This window comes from Zootoca vivipara, chromosome 7 (assembly GCF_965207765.1).
Source record: "Zootoca vivipara chromosome 7, rZooViv2.hap1.1, whole genome shotgun sequence".
NCBI lineage: Eukaryota > Metazoa > Chordata > Lepidosauria > Squamata > Lacertidae > Zootoca > Zootoca vivipara.
Genome location: NC_142590.1, coordinates 40,756,778 through 40,774,451, shown reverse-complemented (window position 1 = coordinate 40,774,451; position 17,674 = coordinate 40,756,778). Strand labels below are relative to the sequence as shown.

Below are 17,674 nucleotides of genomic sequence, written 5' to 3'. Positions count from 1 at the left end.
CTTGGGTTACAAACACAATTGGTTCTGGAAGTCTGTACTTAACCTGAAGTGTACTTAACCTGAAGCGAACTTTCCCATTGAAAGTAATGGAAAGTGGATTAATCTGTTCCAGACGGGTCCACGGAGTACTTAAACTGAAAATACTCAAACTGAGGCGTACTTAAACCGAGGTATGACTGTATTATATCATCATGGATAAGGATAAACTTTGGACTCAGCTACATTAGTGTGTGTATGTTTTAAATACGTTATGACACTGTGGCACCAGATGACGCTGTATAGTTTGGTCTTTTGGCAACATGATTTCCTATTACAAGGTTTACAATGCGTTTTCCTGAAACGGTTTTTTTATGTGTCTAGATCCAGCCTTTGTCTCCATTTTACATGTAGAGGGAATAGGAAGCTTTCCATCTATGAACATCTTAGCATCCAAGCCCTCCCCTCCAATTCCCTGGGTAGCAGTCCCCACCCCTCTGTAGAGGGTTTTCGAGGATACTGGTGGCTCATGAGAGGGTCAGGAAATTTTCCTTTCATGCCCTGCCTTTAGTTAACTTCTCTTAGGATCCAAGTATTTCAGTCTGGTGTCAATTGCTGGACAATGCCATGATGAGTTTGGAGTGTTATGCCATGTGCCAGACCCCTCTAATCCCTAGATCCAACAAGTGTTAAAATATAATCAATACTTCTAATTCCTGGCAATAGCCAACATAGCTTCCTGGTGAGCTGATGGGGAGTTAGGTAGCTTGGTGTGAGATGGCAAATGGGTGAGGGGCCCTCCCTCAACAGAAAAAGCCAGAGTTGAGAGCAGAGTTTGGCAGTGATGTGACCCCAAAGTAAAGCATCAAGCTGGAGAGAATTGGAGCAATGTTTGATTTCTGTTTGGATCCAAAACTATGGCTATTGGAGACACAATACCTTTTGGGGGAGTTGATGCTGTGAAACCTTCCATCATGTGCTCAGGTTGTATATACGGGTAAATAAACCATATACCATAAAGACACCACAGTCACCACTGTGCCTAGTTTTCCAAAAGGAAACATGAATCCTGGGTAAGTGCCTGGAACCCCTGGAAACATACACTGCTTGGAGATTGGGGTGACGTGCAACAGTACCAATTTCCCACAGGCATCTGGTTGGATACTCTGAAAAGAGGAAGCTGGGCTAGTTGGGCCATTGGCCTGATCCACCAAGGTCGTCTTATGTTCAAATATGAGAAGGAAGGAAGGAGAAGAGACCTCCCAAACAATGAGCTGAAGCTTCCAAAACGTACAGGGAGTCCCCTCATCAACACCACTATAAAAGGTGTAAGAGACTTGTCTTCATTTGCATGGGATCACCTTGTTATTTAGGGCTTAGCCCAGAAAGGTATATTGGAGGCCCCTGTCCTTCCCTTCCTCACCCAGCTGAAGAGTTTAAGTTAAATCCAGCTATCTTCCCCCGTTAACAAGAAGCCCAAGATCATCATATATATATTTCGCTCTCTTGCACAAGCTGTAATTTTTAAATGATTTTTAATAATTTATGTATTTAATGCATAATATATTTAATAATAATGATTAGAATAGATATGTGCAAGATGATTCCTTGTTCAGTTTAATGACTTCCAACAAACTATGGAAGATTGGTGTCCAATGCATTTATGCCCATGGGCCCAGGTTTGTGTGTGTCCCCCCCCCCAATATCTTTTAGTGGAATCTAGTGTTTTTGATGCAGCCTGAACTTTGGAAAAGTATATGTTTTTCAACTCCTAGGTGAAAGAGGGAGTTGGAATCATAAGGGGGTGATGTCATTTGCACAAGATGGCAGCTTAGCTTAGGAACGATTCATCCCACTGAACTAATACCTCTTAAAACAGTTGATTAGACAATAGCAAACAATTACAATATCTGCACAGCCAGGGCAAGTACCAGGATTCAGACCAGGCTTCTGTACCAACTCGCCTTTCAGATCAACACAGATGGTTGCTCCAAGCTCAGACTGCATGGCTCTAATAAGCCTTTTTGTGTTCCTATACCAATAATTTAGGAACTTTCACCACTGTAACTAAACCAAGTTTTACTGCCTGTGTTTTCTGATTGCTGTCTGGAAAAGCACATGAATCTGACCTTTGGAGAGTTTGTAAGTAAACTATTTTTACCCTCTGCAAGGGCAACGCAAGGGAAACTTTAGAAGGGCATATTTTAGAGGTCTAACAGCCTGTATTTCCATGCTTACTTTGTTGCATATTTTGTGGTTTTAATTCTGGGGTACTTTTACCAAAGAGTACTTGCCCCAAACTTGGATCTTGGCATCCAGGAATTCTCCTTTTATACCTTCCCACCAACAACAACAAAACAGAGATATCTCCTAGCCCTACAAGGACATGATGGGTATTGGACCTTGTAGTCTTCCAATGCGCTTCCCTAAGGCAGTGTTTCCCAACCTTGTGCCTCCAGATGTTTTGGGACTACAACTCCCATCATCCCTAGCTAGCAAGACCAGTGGTCAGGAATGATGGGAATTGTAGTCCGAAAACAGCTGGAGGCACAAGGTTGGGAAACACTGCCCTAAGGCATCCTCAGTGCTGGTGAACAGTATCCTTGGACAGTTGCTGGGGCTCCAGTGTCCCAACAAGGCTTATCATTATGCTGACACAACCCCTGGGATGTCTCCCCTGACACCAGTTGGCTGCAGTGGAGGCTGGTCCATTATGGCAACTTAAGCACTGCCCTACCAACTTCAGTCTACCCTCAGCCGGCCCTCATCAGCTGTCTTCTTACTTACAACAAATCCATAGAAGGGCACAGCCTGGAAACTTCCTCTTCCTTAATTATAGTGTTGCCTGTAAAGAATGCAGGAGGAAGGGGGGTGGGAAGAAAATTGGAATTTATTGGTTCTGCCTGCTATTAGTTCTGGATCCACCTATTGTTGGCCTTCCTGTCTTCCACCCTACCAGTCTCAATGGGCACCAGCCACCAATGTTCCGATGATCTCTGCACTGCCTGTCATTTTAAATTTCCTACAATGCCCCTGATGTAACAGCACTCTTAGAAATTTAAAATGGTGACTCCGAGTCACCTCGCATTTGTTGCAGGACTGCTGCTACTGTTGTTGTTGCCACCCCCCAGCATGAGATAAACCCAGTGGGGCCCATTAACATAACAGGGAGCCCAACAGAGGCAATTTACACACCTCTTTAAGCCTGAAGTCAACCATTTTAAAAGAAGAAGAGAAGAAGAATTTGGATTTGATATCCCGCTTTATCACTACCCAAAGGAGTCTCAAAGTGGCTAACATGCTCCTTTCCCTTCCTCCCCCACAACAAACACTCTGTGAGGTGAAACAAAATAAAAAAAATTCCTTCCAGCAGCACCTTAGAGACCAATTAAGTTTGTCATTGGTATGAGCTTTTGTGTACATGCACACTTCTTCAGAACTCTGTGAGGTGAGTGAGACTGAGAGACTTCAAAGAAGTGTGACTGACTAGCCCAAGGTCACCCAGCAGCTGCATGTAGAGGAGAGGGGAATCAAACCCAGTTTACCAGATTCCAAGTCCACCGCTCTTAACCACTACACCACACTGGCTCTCACATCACACTGTTTAGAGGAACCCTGTTGTAGGGGCAAAGACGACATGACTCGAGGCAGGTTGAACTCAATGGGAAGGCGACCAAGAGCAGAGCTCGAGCGCTTCCTTTTATTGAAAGCTCAGGATGACAGTTAATCATTACAACGACAGTGTAACTTCTAGCCAATTACAGCAGTGCAGTCCCATACAAAGTGATGTTTCCTGTAACGTCACAACCGGTCACTCCCTAAGACATCCTCCATAGCCCACGTGTTGTTGTGCCATGCCCTCTGTCCACGCTCCAAGCACATGTCACTCTGTAAACACCCCCTCCTAGTTCCCATTGTGTTGCCCTCCTTGGCTTGACCCATCTGGTTTGTCCTGATTCATCCAGTTCCTTCCAGATCCTCCTAGATCCTTCTAGTTCTGTTGTGACCTGTTGCCCTGCTGACCTGAGCCTCTGACCTGTCGTCCTTCACGTGTTTCCCATTCTGACATTAGCCGGTTTGCCGCGCTAATGCCCACACTCTCGAAGATTGGTGTGGCTTGCCAACACCAGATCTCAGTCATTCGCACACATGCCAGCACTATTTCCTCATGTAATCCCCACATCACCCTGCAGACCCTCCAAGTGTCCTTATTTACCAAGGACAGTCCCAGATTTACAAAAGCCATCCCAGTTTCTGATTTGATCCCAGAATGTCCCGCTTTATCTTAGGACATTTCTTCGGAGAAATGTTGGAGGGTACAGTAGGATGTCCCTATTTTTATCAGATAAATGGTATGGTGTGGAGTTATGCAACCCCCGAGCCAAGGGGATAAGTAACTATACAACCTTTAGAAATTATATGAAGGCAGCTTTGTATAGGGAAGTTTTTTTAGTGTTAAATGTGTTATTATGTTTTTATATATGTTGGAAGCTGCCCAGGGTGGCTGGAGCAACCCAGTCAGATGGGTGGGGTATAAATAAAATAATAATACTGATAATACTGATACTAATAATACGAATAAATTGTTGTTGTTGTTGTTGAATAGGATGTCCCTATTTTCATCAGATAAATGTTGAAGGGTATGATCCTGCCAGGAAAAAAAAGTTGGCAACCCCAGCAAACACATATATTTGATAATAGCTGCATGTCACACTTTGAACAGACCCATGCATTTTGGTACTGATCTCTGCTTTTTCTCCCATAAATGGAAATAAATAGATGATAGATAGATATTTGCATACCATTCACATTTTAGAATTAATACATCCATGCATTAATGTGTATACATGGGTGTTAAGGTGCATATATGGAATTGTAACATAAAGAGCAGTCCTAAAGTCAGGCAGGCTGTGGTTTTATAGGTTCGTATCAGGCTGCATTGTCATTGTTGATTTTCATTTACCTTCAATCTGATGTAAAGTGATGTCCAAAGAAGAAACAAAGAAACATGAAAGAACACAATATGGTTGAAAGCATGTGCACATAATTACAGTCAAAGGCTTTCCCCCCCCCCTCCAATCCATTTTGTGCTCTGTTTCTTTGTGGCCGTGGGAAACCTTATAACCTGGAACATCACATATTTACAGTCCTAATTTGTTTCATTTCAGAATGTTGGTGGATTGTTTGTGTTCACACTGGATCACAATACATCAGTGGTTCTGCTGGCTTTTCCTGTACTCTTCTGTATAATTATGATGCATAGTTCACTACTATACAAGTTTATTAAAAATGGTACAGTATAGTACAGTATAATCCTTCTTAATCCTCCTTTGATTGCCATATATCTTTTTATAATAGCTACAACTATTATAAATGTTAACATAGCAGGAGTCACAGGCATTATAACCCCCTTCTGACATGTTCATCAACAGCATTTGGAAAATAAATGTCCCCCGAAAAACACAGAAGATGGACACACAATTAACACTTTGAAGTGTTAATTAGACGGAGCTATTTTTTATTACAAAAAGGATATATCCTTCTCTCCTGTGGTCAGGAGTAAGATGCTTGCTAAACAGCAAGACCCACACCAGAAAACATATCATGAGTTACAATTTACTTGATGCAAAAGTATACAATTGCTACATCTACAATTGTCTACTATTGTCAACTACATCAGAATTAATGGTAATGTTTGCGATGGCATCACAACAGCTAGTGCCATTACAAACTGCCCCCCCCCCCAAAGAAAATAGGCAGTTTTGTTCACTGAGGCTGGAGTGATCCGTAGAATCCACACTTTCTTTCCCCACATATTTGCTCATGGAAAACTTGAAACTGTACTTTGTTCAACAGTGGTACAGTTCTCTAAGAGTGATTCCAAATTACTTGAATGACATACAAAAGATGAAGAAATTAAGGGTGTTATGACCAAATGGGCAATGGATGTAGGTCATAATATTGAATATGAAAAATGGTCAAAATTATGGAACACAGGGTTAAAATTCACGGCATGTATATCGTTAAAAGAATATTAAAAATAATATATAGATGGTACCTCACTCCAACCAAACTAACAAGGATGTATAAAACAGGAAACAAAAATTGTTGGAAATGTGGGGTGAAAGAAAGTAGTTTTTTCCACATGTGTCATGCGACAAGGTGAAAACTTACTGGGAGATTATATACAATGAATTAAAGAAGATTCTTAGATACACATTCCAGGAAAAAATGGAAGCATTCTTGTTAGGAATGGTTGGAGAAGATATTGCTAAGATTGATCAAAAACTGTTCCTATATGCTACAACTGCGGCGAGACTATTGCTAGCTCAGATGTGGAAACAACAAGTGCCAACGGTGGAAGATTGGCAACAGAAGGTATTGGAGTATGCAGAAATGGCTAAATTAACGGGGGGAATTCAACGACAGGACGATGAAACATTTCAAAAAGAATGGGAAAAATTTATGTGGGGTGTGTGTGTGTGTGTGTGTGTGTGTGTGTGTGAGAAATAGAGAAACCAGTAGAATTTAATTAAAGCTCATAATCATAGCTGTCAAGTTCTCCCCTTTTTTAAGGGAAATTACCTTATGCCGAATAGGATTCCTCGCGAGAAAAGGGAAAACTTGACAGCTATGCTCATAATGTGCATATAAATATTTTTATTGCTTAGTTTAGCTTAGTTTACTTAGTTTAGACTTAGTTGGACTACAACTCCCATCACCCCTGATCATTAGCCATGCTGGCTGTAGATGATGGGAGTTGGAGTCCAACAACATCTGAAGGATCATAGGATCCCCATCCCTGAGCTTCAGATGATGAGAAACACCTCCACCTGAAACTCTGGAGAGTCTGTAAAGAGACAGGCAGCTGAATATATTCATGTTCAATTGGCTGAGTTGGTTATATAGGAGGTGGGAGAAGGAGATACCATATTCACATAAGTAGCTTTTTAGCTCTTCCTAAGCACATATTTGGGGTAAGGACTTCTTCATGTATTTTGTATTTATTATTTATCGGCAATTCTATCCAAAATTCAAAATTAAGCAATATTTTAGCAGTAAGTCAAGGTGGTGGTTGAGGGGGGCATTCAAAGGTTAGCAAATGCTTTTTCCTATGGAAAATGAAGCTGCAGGGCAAATACTGTAGGAAACACTCTGTAACGTTGATCACAGAAGGAAATGAAACTATGGAGAGGACAACACCTTAAGCCAGGAAACACACATCATTTATTCTGAATTCTTTTCCAAAAATCATTGAGTAAATCCTGTATTCATAAATAAATGTGCCCAGATATAGAGATCCTTTACAAGCAGGCCATTCTGTTCTGGGCTGGGGTGTTCCTTGTGTTTAATAAAGTATAGAAAGGGGGGTGACTCTGAGCATATGCTGAGTTGTCACCTTTCACTAGTGAATAATCACAATTAGCCGATAAAAATCCGGGCTTTGGGACAGGCCAATTGGTTTCCCCAACCTTGTCATTGTACAAGTTAACCTCTGAAGGGGACCTATGCTGTGGTTACCCTCTGCCCTTTCCTCCTTTAGCCTACCTGAGGGTGAGGAGGAAAGATGTTTGCTTTGGTAAGAAATGTCATTTTGCCACTAAATTGTTAGTATAATGTTATCTTTATTATGCTGTGGATTAGGGTTGATTTCTATTAAGCAACCAGGGCAGATAATAAACCTCCTGGACGTGCCCCACTCTCAATACACAGCCAAACAATGAAAATGCAACTGAACGGATTAAGGTTTTAATTAACAGAAAGTTTGCAAATGCTGGCACACTGCCTCTCCATTTTACAAATTATTTATACTTGCTTTGTTTAATTTTATTCAACTGCCAGCAATCTATTTATGGGAGGGGGGGAAGCAGAGGAGGAATTTTAGTAGCTTTTAGACTACATCCCTGGGGAGAATGACCTGCCCTGCCCACCAAGAACACCTTCAGATACACACACACACACACACCCGAGATGGAGAGCAAGAAGAAATATACATAAACTACTGGCTAGATAAATATGAGAGATAAGCAACTGATGTGACCTGTGGTTTGGTCCTATGACATGACTGGTGTGATGTAATAGAATGATGTACTGTACTGTGACCTTGGAAGGTAAAGGTAAAGGGACCCCTGACCATTAGGTCCAGTCGTGACCGACTCTGGAGTTGCGCGCTCATCTCACATTATTGTCCGAGGGAGCCGGCGTATAGCTTCCAGGTCATGTGGCCAGCATGACAAAGCCGCTTCTGGCAAACCAGAGCAGCACATGGAAACGCCGTTTATCTTCCCGCTGTAGCAGTTCCTATTTATCTACTTGCATTTTGACGTGCTTTTGAACTGCTAGGTTGGCAGGAGCTGGGACCAAGCAACGGGAGCTCACCCCATCACAGGGATTTGAACCGCCGACCTTCTGATCAGCAAGCAAACTCAGTGGTTTAACCCACAGCTCCACCTGGGTCCTGTGACCTTGGAAACCAGGGTTCAAATCCCTACTCAGCCATGAAGCTCAGTGAGTGACCTTGGGTCAGTTACTGTCTCTCAGCCTACCGGTAGCCCATAACACAGGGTTATTGTGAGGATAAAATGGGGAGGGGAGAACCATGTACACCACCTTGAGATCATTTGGGGGAGGGGGAGAAGCTGGTATGTATATAAATGTAATAAATAAAGAAATAGCTCATACTCTACATCAAGGGATAGGGGAACTGTTCCCTATATGGTGCTGGAACTTCCATCAGCCCCAGCCAACATCACCAAAGGTCAGGGGTGATAGGAATTGCAGTCCAATAACCCTGAGAGGGGCACAGGTTCCCTTTTCCTGCCTTCTAGCCATAGCCTGGTTCTCAACACCACATTGTCCTTTCCCCCAGTGTGTTGCCCTGCCTGCAATGATGTTCCTGTGTCCCTTACAGTTTAGGAGACTTGAGGGATCCCAACATGGGCGTACCCAGGATCAAAACTAGGGGGGGCAAGGGGAGGGGCCAAGGCACGGAAGGGGAGGGGCCACAAAGTGGGCGGGAACGGCGAACTCGCGCTCCGCCGGGCTGTGCCCCTCCCTAGAAGCAGGGCTGGTGGGCGGAGGCGGAGCCCAGCCCAGCCCAGCGGAGCGCGAGTTCGGCGTTCCCGCCCACCGCGCCGCGCTCCCTGGTTCCCCGCCGTGCTTGGCCTTGCCTGAGGGCGCGCCGGGGAGCTGGAGGGAGGGCGTGGCGCGGTGCGGCGGGAATGTCGAACTCGCGCTCCGCCGGGCTGTGCTCCGCCTCTGCCCACCAGCCCTGCTTCTAGAGTAGGGCAGCTGCCCTAACTTGCCCCGTGGTGGGTACGCCCTTGGATCCCAAGGGGAGACAAGCAATGCATCTGCTCTTTATACTGGCCAATTAAGAGGAAAGTCGACTACTATTTAATGTTGGTCATGGAACCATTCAAACTATGGAGAGGACAACAATTGAACAAGACTTTTGAAGGAGGGACAAGGATTTTAATTTGGACAGAGAGAAAATGCTTCCAATTTGGTTGATTTTTGTAACTGCAAGGCCAAGTGGCAAAGTCTCCTTTGTTTGGCAGTCTGGGGGCAAGGACTGTGTGTGTTCTCATGTTCAGGATCAGATTGGCTGCCATGTTTGTGGTGTGGAGTGGGTTTTGTCATGTCACCCCTCCCACTCATACCCCTTCAAATTCAAGAGTGAGGAAGGGTATTTCACTCCAAAGAGTGGAGTAGCTCCTTCTTGAGAAATTTGAAGTGTTTGCTCTGCAGCTGCCTCTCTGCTCCCAGCCCACTGTTATGTGGTTGTGCTTGTATTGGGACTCAGGGCATAGGAGCCAACTCCCCTTTGCCCACCCCCAATAAAATATTTGACGAAGCCTCCCCTGCCCAAAGTACCGGTAGATGAGCATTGCCATTCAAATGGTGTGCATGCACCACATCTTGTGATTTGATTATGCAGGTGGGGCTTACCTATCCCTCCCCGCCCCCAATATTTTATTCAAGTTGGCCACAACCCTGGCTCTAGGATGTATGACTAGATCAGGGCAGAGAACCAGTGAGGTGTGGTGGTTAGAGTGTTCAACTAGGACCTGGGACACCAGGGTTCAAATCTCCACTCAGGTATGAAGCCCGCTGAGTGACCTTGCTTGGGCCAATCACTATCGCTAAGCCTGACCTACCTCACAAGCTTGATGTTAGGAAAAAATGGAGGCGGGGAGAAGCACACCATCTTGAGCTCCTTGAAAGAAAGATGGGGTATAAATGTACCAAATAAATAGATAAGGAGTAGCTAAGGTGCTGCCTGGGGGTGATGGAAGTTGGGATCCACAACATGTGGAGGTATGGGTGTAGCCAATGGGGGGGGCTAGCTGCCCCTCCCTAGATCAAGTAAAACAATAGAAATACTTAACTAACTGACCAATCACGTTGGTTCTGCTCCCCCTAACAAAGATCCTGGAAACGCCCATGCACAGAGGGCGCCACGTTGGCTACTGGAGGGGCTTTTGACCCCTTGGGACGCTGTGAATTTATAGAGGTCTAGGGCGGCAGTTTAATCCCATGAAATCCCAGATTTAAAAAGTTTGATTAGATGACCTCGGAGGTCCCTTCGAAACTTTGTAGAGATGCCTCACTGAGAAGCTTGAGGGAAAAGTGTTCCGGAGAAAGAAACTCAAAGAATATATTCAGCTCATTCTCTTTGCAAGGAATGCCGTGTGTGGCGGGAGGCGTTTCCTAAATCGTGAGCGGCTACTGGGGCTCTCTCTCCGCAGCTGGAAAGTGACAATTGTGTCCACCTCATTTCCTTAAGTAGAAAAATCCTCTGTTAGCCCCACTCTTAATCCCAGACCCCAGAAAAATCAGACGGCTCCCTACACGCACACACACACAGAGAGAGAGAGAGCGCAGAGATTTACTCTGTCGCACGAAGTCCATCTTTTTCTCTCTGGTCCTCGCCCGCCCCATCCGCTCCCATAACCCTGTCACATTTTAACCGAACAGACAACTCCTTTTTTCCAATTAAAGTGGAATTGGGAAACTCAATCAAATTAGCTCACTATTAAAGCCCTTCATTATTAAACGGTTTTGGTGTAGTAATATTACGTTTCAACCACTTTCGGAACCTGAGACTTTATTTTTTTAAGAAGGAAAAAAAACCTTTCCCTTGTGCTATTGATTTGGCCGCTGTTAAGTGTTGGAGTAGGGGGTCAAAGAATTAACTCGAATATAATTTTTAAATACACAACAAAGGCCGTTCAACCGCGTTTAAGAAAATCACGGGAAAAGGAGAAATGAAGTTGACTGGAGGTGTGTTTCTTTTAACCCCCTTTTTACTACCGCTAATAATAATTATAAACATCACTATTATTTATTACCATGTCTTCTTCCAATAACCACTAAGGAATCCAAATTTTCACCCCTCCACCCCAATATATTAACTGGTTATAGGAGCAGAGCTGTCAGTTTTAAGCCAATGTTTACACAGTTATATTTGAAGTGAGAAAGTAAACAGTCCAGCTGCGCTACAGAACAGTTGGGTGGGATTAGGTTTCCATACCAACCAATTTTAGGAGCTTTTACAGTCTTAATTCAACCATGCACTGAACTTGTTCTTTGTGAGTAATAGTTTTCCTGGGCCAAACACTCTCCAGGACAGAAAAGAAAATCCCTCCTATATAAGCACTGCCATTCTAGAGGTACAGTAAGAAATTCCTAAGAGCTCTGTTGCTCGTCGTCATCCTTGTCTGCCAGTTAAACAGAGAGTCCGGTTTCCAGGTCTACTCATTTCTCCGTGAGTTTTAGAACATACTAAATACTAAATTTACTTCCCAAGAAGTGCAATTAGGATTGATTTGTGTATATTTCCCAAAAACTCCCACTCCTCAACAAATTACTGAAAACTAAATTCGTTTCCTTGTTTCACACTTCTTTTGCTTCCCACTAAATACACTGTCGGCTGACTTGAATAAACTTCCAAGTTAAGTGTGCTTTGTATCGGGTGTTGGTCAATTTCACCCGAAGAATAACTAGGCGATTGGTCGATCAAAGAAAAGGGAAGCTTTCTCTCCTGAAATCTAGCAGATATTCCTCCTTGATCTGCGGAGGATTCTAATACAGTACTGAAATATAGGCGCTGACGCATTTTTAAAAATAAAAATAAAACCAATGAATATCTACCCTCTCTTGCTACAGTCATCTAATTAGCATTTTTAACAGGCAGAATTTAACCACCAACTCCTATAGAAATTAAAGGAAAATTATCCGCAATCCACCGCAGAGTTGGGTGTACAAGGCGCCTTGACAATGACATTAAGAGGGTCCCGTTGACTGAATCGGTTTCAGTTCCCAGCGCGTGTTTAGGATCGCAGTCTCTGAATTTAGCATTCGAAACAGATCAGTAAAATTTAAAATACCTTTTCAAAAAAGCACCCGTTACTTCGTCCCAAATCCATTAAAAAGAAGAACCAAGGTAATATATTATTTCTGGTCGTGTGTGTTTAACTGCCGAACAGTGCTGTAGAGTGTAAGCTTTTCCTGTGAACGTCTATTGCAAGCATGGTATGTTAGTTAACCGTTTTGGAAGAATATCTGGGAGTCCGCTCAGGGCAATCGCTTTAATTGACTACAACCTTGCACTGACTTGCACTACGAAGGCATACCAAAATATTGCAAAAAACCAACCCACCCTTAAATAAAAAATAAAAACAGCAGGAGCTATTGAGAAGGCTACTTTTAATACAAAATAACATTTATTTCTAGGATTTATATGAAATGAAAACAGCGAAAAAGACAAAAACTTTTTGAAACAGCAAGAAATTTGCTACACTGGAACCGATATATTTTTTTCTTGCGGGTCACGCATTAAAACGGTGTCAAGCACAGGCTTTGGATTGCGTCCAAAGAACAATTGCAAATATATCTGCTTTTCAACCTTATTTATTTACAAATCGTATCTTTCCCCTCTCAGTGAGTGAATAAAAAGAAGCGTTGAAATTATTTACAATATATTTAATCTCTATGCTTGGTGTGTTTTAAACTGAAAACTAACTTTTTAATTTACCGTTAATACTAAAATCACCTACAAATTACATTAATAACTTAAGATTTCCATTTGATAACATTATACTATACACTTGCTGGTATATATGTGTATATATCTCGGTATGTATATACATATATATATCAATCTCACAACGCACCAAGGGGAATATCCATGCTTATTTATGGGCATAAGCAAAACAACTTTATAACAATGGAAATGCGCCTGGGGGGGTGGGGGCAAAAAAACCTTCAGTACACCTAGAAGTATCTCCCACATATTTGACCAGTTTTCGTTGCAACGAATAGGGTGAAACGAAATCCGGACAACTCAGAAACCACTCGGAACTCAGGGCTTGGGGAAGGCGGAAATGGAAATAATTCCGAGCAACTGGTGTCCGTATGCATTTTACTGGCGTTTGCAGTCGCCAATCTTTTGAAAACAGCCCCACCTGCTCTAAATCGCTTCCTAAATTTCCCCCCCCCCAAACTGCCTTCTTTATTCTGGCTTCTACGCAGACGGAACGGGACACGCCAGGATTCCTATGGCAGCCTCGCCTCCAAGCTTAAACCTGTAAGCAACTCCGCTGATTTACTTCCCAGAGAACTACTTTCTGAGCAATGCGTTTAACATCCGAGTGTAAATTATATTTTAAGAACTGCTGCGATCCCTGCGGGATATAAAACTCTTGGTCAGGCCTATGTCACTCAGCCCGTAGGCTGAAGGCATGGATCTACTCCTCCCTTCCGTTGGTGTCTCGCTCTCGCATACTCTCGGCACATGTACAAGTCTATCTTTCTTCGATGCATATATATATACACGTGTACAGTATAATAAGCAGGCCCGGGGTTCGTGTGGGATGCGCGGCCCTGTCCTGGGCCTGGCCTACTGCTTCTCTGGGGCGCTGTTGACTAAGGGCCCGTAGAGCCCGTTGGGGTAGGCCTGCTCCTTGTGCGCATTGGCGGCGGCGGCAGCAGCAGCGGCTGCAGCGGCGGCGGCGGCCGATCTGTCCCTCATGAGGTCGCTGAAGGCGTACTCCATGGGCGGCCGGAAGCCCAGCGTGGGCATGAGCCCGGCTGTGGAGTAAGGAGTCATGAAGGCCAGGCCCCGGCTGTGCGCCGCCGCAGCCGAGTAGGCCAAGCGCAGCGGGCTCAGCCCCAGGTGCGTGCCCAGAGGGTACGCGCTGGCCTCGGCCGCCGCCGCCGCGCCGAAATGGGTGGCGTTGGGCTGCAGGGGCGAGAAGGCCGAGCGGCTGCCCAGCGCGCCGATGGCGGGCGTCATGGCGCCGGCCAGCAGGGGGCGGTGGTGAGCGGCGGCGCCGGCGGGCGAAGGCTGCAGGCCGCCCAGAGGCCCTGTCGTCGTGTCCCCGGCAGCCCGAGCCCAGCTCTCGTCGCTCGCCTTTTCGGGCCCTGCCGAGCTCAGTCCTGAGGCGGCGGCCGCCGCGACAGCGAGGCCTTGGCCGGGGCTGCCCGCCCCGCGGTGGTGATGGTGGTGGTTGTTGAGGATCTGCTCGATGGCCTGCACCACGTCCCCGCCGCAGCCGGCCAAGACCAGCTCCAGCACGCTGCGCTTGTGGGCGGGAAAGACGCGCGTCAGGATGTCCAAGGGCGTCCGCTGCTGCCGGCTGCCTCCGGCCGCCGCTACCACCGCCGCCAGCCCGGGCGAAGGGGCACCTGCTTCTTCGCGCTCCGCCTCAGAGCAGCCCGAGTCGGAGCCCAGCGGGCTGATGGAGCCGGGGCTCTCCTCCTCGGCTGCGCAGCCGTCCTTGGCGCCCTTCGAGACGGGCGAGCTGAGCGAGGACTCGCCGTCGCCGTTCTCCGAGCCCGAGCCGCAACCGTGGCGGGCCGCCTCCGGGGACGAGGTGCCCGGTGCGCCGTCCGTGCCGTCCGGAGACAAGGGCTTGGCCTGCTGCGGGGTGGCGGCCCGGGTGGTCAGCAGCGTCTTGGGGAACAGGTCGAACTTCTGCAGCTTGACTTCTGCGGAGGGGAGACAGAAAAAGAGGGAAAGAGATGCGTGAGCCCCACCGCCGACCATCGCCCTTCCAAGGGCGCCTGAAAAGTTCTCAGCCTCGACGGGGTGGAGCTGGGTTTGGGGGTCAGGCCGAGAACTTTTCAGCCGCTCCTCCTGGTTGGCAGAAGCCGGGGAGCTCCATTCGGAGAAATATGCAGCCTGCCCAAACTGGACTCACTATACACCCACCGCAATGGGATTAAACCACTTCAGCACTTGCCCTACCAACCCTATACATGTCAACACAGAAATAAGCCCCACTGAGTTATGTGGGGCTCACACAACACACACCCCGGGAAAGTGGGTGCATAAATTGCTGCCTATCTTGCAGCCATTATTCCTTATCCCCACCCCGCAATTTGCCAGATGCAGCTTGGTGACCACTAGCCAAAGCACCTTCCTTGGCCCCCTTTGCCGAGCCAGTTTAGCAAACCAGGCCACTTGGCACCTCTTTAGCAGGGTCGAATCGCTGGGGGTCGGTAGAGGGCGCCACTCTCTCGTAATCTCCTTTGGCTGGGGCGGCAAAAGAGCCTTCCCCTAGAAGTCGAAGAAAGAACTAGTAGTGCGAGGCTGATGCGCGTTGATGTCGGAGCTCCCTGTCCCAGAGCGATCGCTTACAATGTGGCAATCCTAAACCTACTTACCTGGAAATAAGTCCAACTGACCCCTGTTTGCTTCTGCATAAACAGAGGCTTCAACCCATAAAATGGGTCCACAATAGAGACCGTAACCCCTGGTCATAGATGGGTCTGGAAGGAAGGAATTGTGGATGGGGTGTAAATACATGTACAGATGGGCAGACAGGGAATAAGTATGGAGAAGGAAAGTTTAGAGTTTCTGAGCTTGACAGAGTATATAAAAGCCTCAGTTTTGGCTTGGAAATAAGACCCGTTGTTTCCAATGGACCATATTTATAATCAACCTGGTAACATCCTATCTATCATAAACAGCTTGGGTAAAATTGTCTCCCACTGAAATCACTGGGACTTAATTCCAACAAGTAGTATTGAAATATGCGTTGTTCGTGGGTGCATGGGACAGATAAGTGCGATGTGTGGAGAGCGAAATGGAGTGAGAATGGATGGAGAAATGAAAGCAAAGGGTGCTAAGTGGTGGAAATGGGGAGGAGGGAGATTCAGAACTGTTGTTCGTGTATGTACAGGAGTGACTTGAAGAAGTGTAGAGGCAATGGTAGAAAAAGCGAAGGAACGGCAAAAAATGGAAGGATTTGAGAAATAGTGGTTGAGTAGCTGGACAGATTAAAGTGGGTGCGCGCTCGGCGGAAGTCAGTCAGCTCTCTTCTGGACTTTATATTGAGGTTCAGCGGACGCCCCTTTTCCGCCCCGCTTAAACCAGTGAGATTCCGAGGGTGTTTATTGGGAAGTAAGTCCCCCGGCCGTGAGGTCAGCGAGACCTGGCCCCTGGCCAGTTCCTTTAGTGTCCCACAGGGGACGGGCGCTCATGGTGGGATCGGGGTGCGCTCGCTCGGTCCTCCTCACCTGAACCCCCCGTGCCTCCGTCTGCGCTGCACACCGAGCCGAAGACCTCGTAGGCGGGCCGCGGTGGGATGATGCCGTTGGCGGCGGCCAGGGCCAGCCCCTCTGCGGTGCCATAGAGCAGCTGCAGCTCGCGGGCCTCGTTCTCCTCCTGCGCCTGCTGCCGGCGCAGCGCCACCTGGGCGGCCATGACGCGCTGGCGCTCGGCGATGAGCGTGCACTTGGCGCACAGGCAGTCCTTCCAGCGGCAGTAGCGCTTGTGGCCCTTGAGCGCCGACACCACGCCGTGGTTGCGGCAGCGGGCGCACTTGGGCGTGCGAGGGTACTTCTCGGCAGCGCGCAGGAGCAGCGGCGGCGCCCGCAGGAGGCTCCCGGCCACGCTCACCGGCAGGCTGGCCGCTGCTGCGGCCGCGGCCGCCGCCACCGAGCTGGGCGGCACCGAAGCGGGCGCCGAGGGCACGCTGGGCATCTCAGACCTCAGCTCCATCCTGACGGGCAAGCAGAACCGAAACGCTCAGAGACGGGCTCCCGGGGAAGCCCGAGGCGCGCTGGGCCTTTGCCCCACAAAAGTGCAACAGCTTCCCAAAGGCTCTCTCGGAGTTACGCGGTCGTTTACACTCTACGGAACGCCCCTTGGACTAGCTGCTCTGTCAACACCCGGGTCCTTTCCAGAATTACGCCCCTCTCGCCGCCACTGCCCCCCTCCAACAAAATAAAGCTGGGTATTCTATAAACCTCCAGATAACCTTCAATAACTCCCACAGATAGCCTGACACGAAACCCTCCGACAGCAACTGTCATGCAGTACTGGGCAATTTGTACTGGCTAGGCAGGTTTCCTAACTAAAATACCTGAAACTTTTCAGCCTTTCCTTCCCCCAGTAAATGACCCGCTTAACTAACTCTAGGCGAAAGTAAATCTAGTTTACTTTTCGAACGCGTCAACACAAAGTGGTCGCGGCCCTTCCTTCTTTTTCTGTCGTAATCCCCACAGAACAAATTAAAATCCCCGGGCGGAAGAAACAGTGGCTTCCGATAAAGCCCTAAAGTACCTGAGCCACCGAAATGACAACCAATCCATCTCTCCTCGGCCTCTGCAAAGCGCAGCCGGACCCTGTTCCCCTAGTACTTGCGGGTTTCTTCTCCAGCAGAAAGTTGCGATTGAGACTCCGCCA

General features: G+C 47.1%; 1 protein-coding gene across 1 annotated transcript; it reads right to left on the bottom strand.

Annotated features, from left to right (window-relative positions):
- Window positions 1-12,676: 12,676 nt before the first annotated feature.
- DMRTA2 (DMRT like family A2) lies at window positions 12,677-17,296 on the bottom strand. Its single transcript, XM_060277472.2, has 2 exons — window positions 16,504-17,296; window positions 12,677-15,045 (listed from the first exon to the last, which is right to left on the bottom strand). The coding sequence occupies exons 1-2, from the start codon at window positions 16,985-16,987 to the stop codon at window positions 13,880-13,882; spliced, it is 1,650 nt and encodes a 549-aa protein (XP_060133455.2). The 5' UTR covers window positions 16,988-17,296; the 3' UTR covers window positions 12,677-13,879.
- Between the last annotated feature and the right edge of the window lie 378 nt (window positions 17,297-17,674).

Coding starts and splice junctions, on each gene's coding strand:
- DMRTA2 (XM_060277472.2), bottom strand. CDS start 16,987: ATGGAGCTGAGGTCTGAGATGCCCAGCGTGCCCTCGGCGCCCGCTTCG. Junction 15,046..16,503: donor CGGAGGCACGGGGGGTTCAG/GTGAGGAGGACC, acceptor AGAACTTTTCAG/GCGCCCTTGGAAGGGCGATG.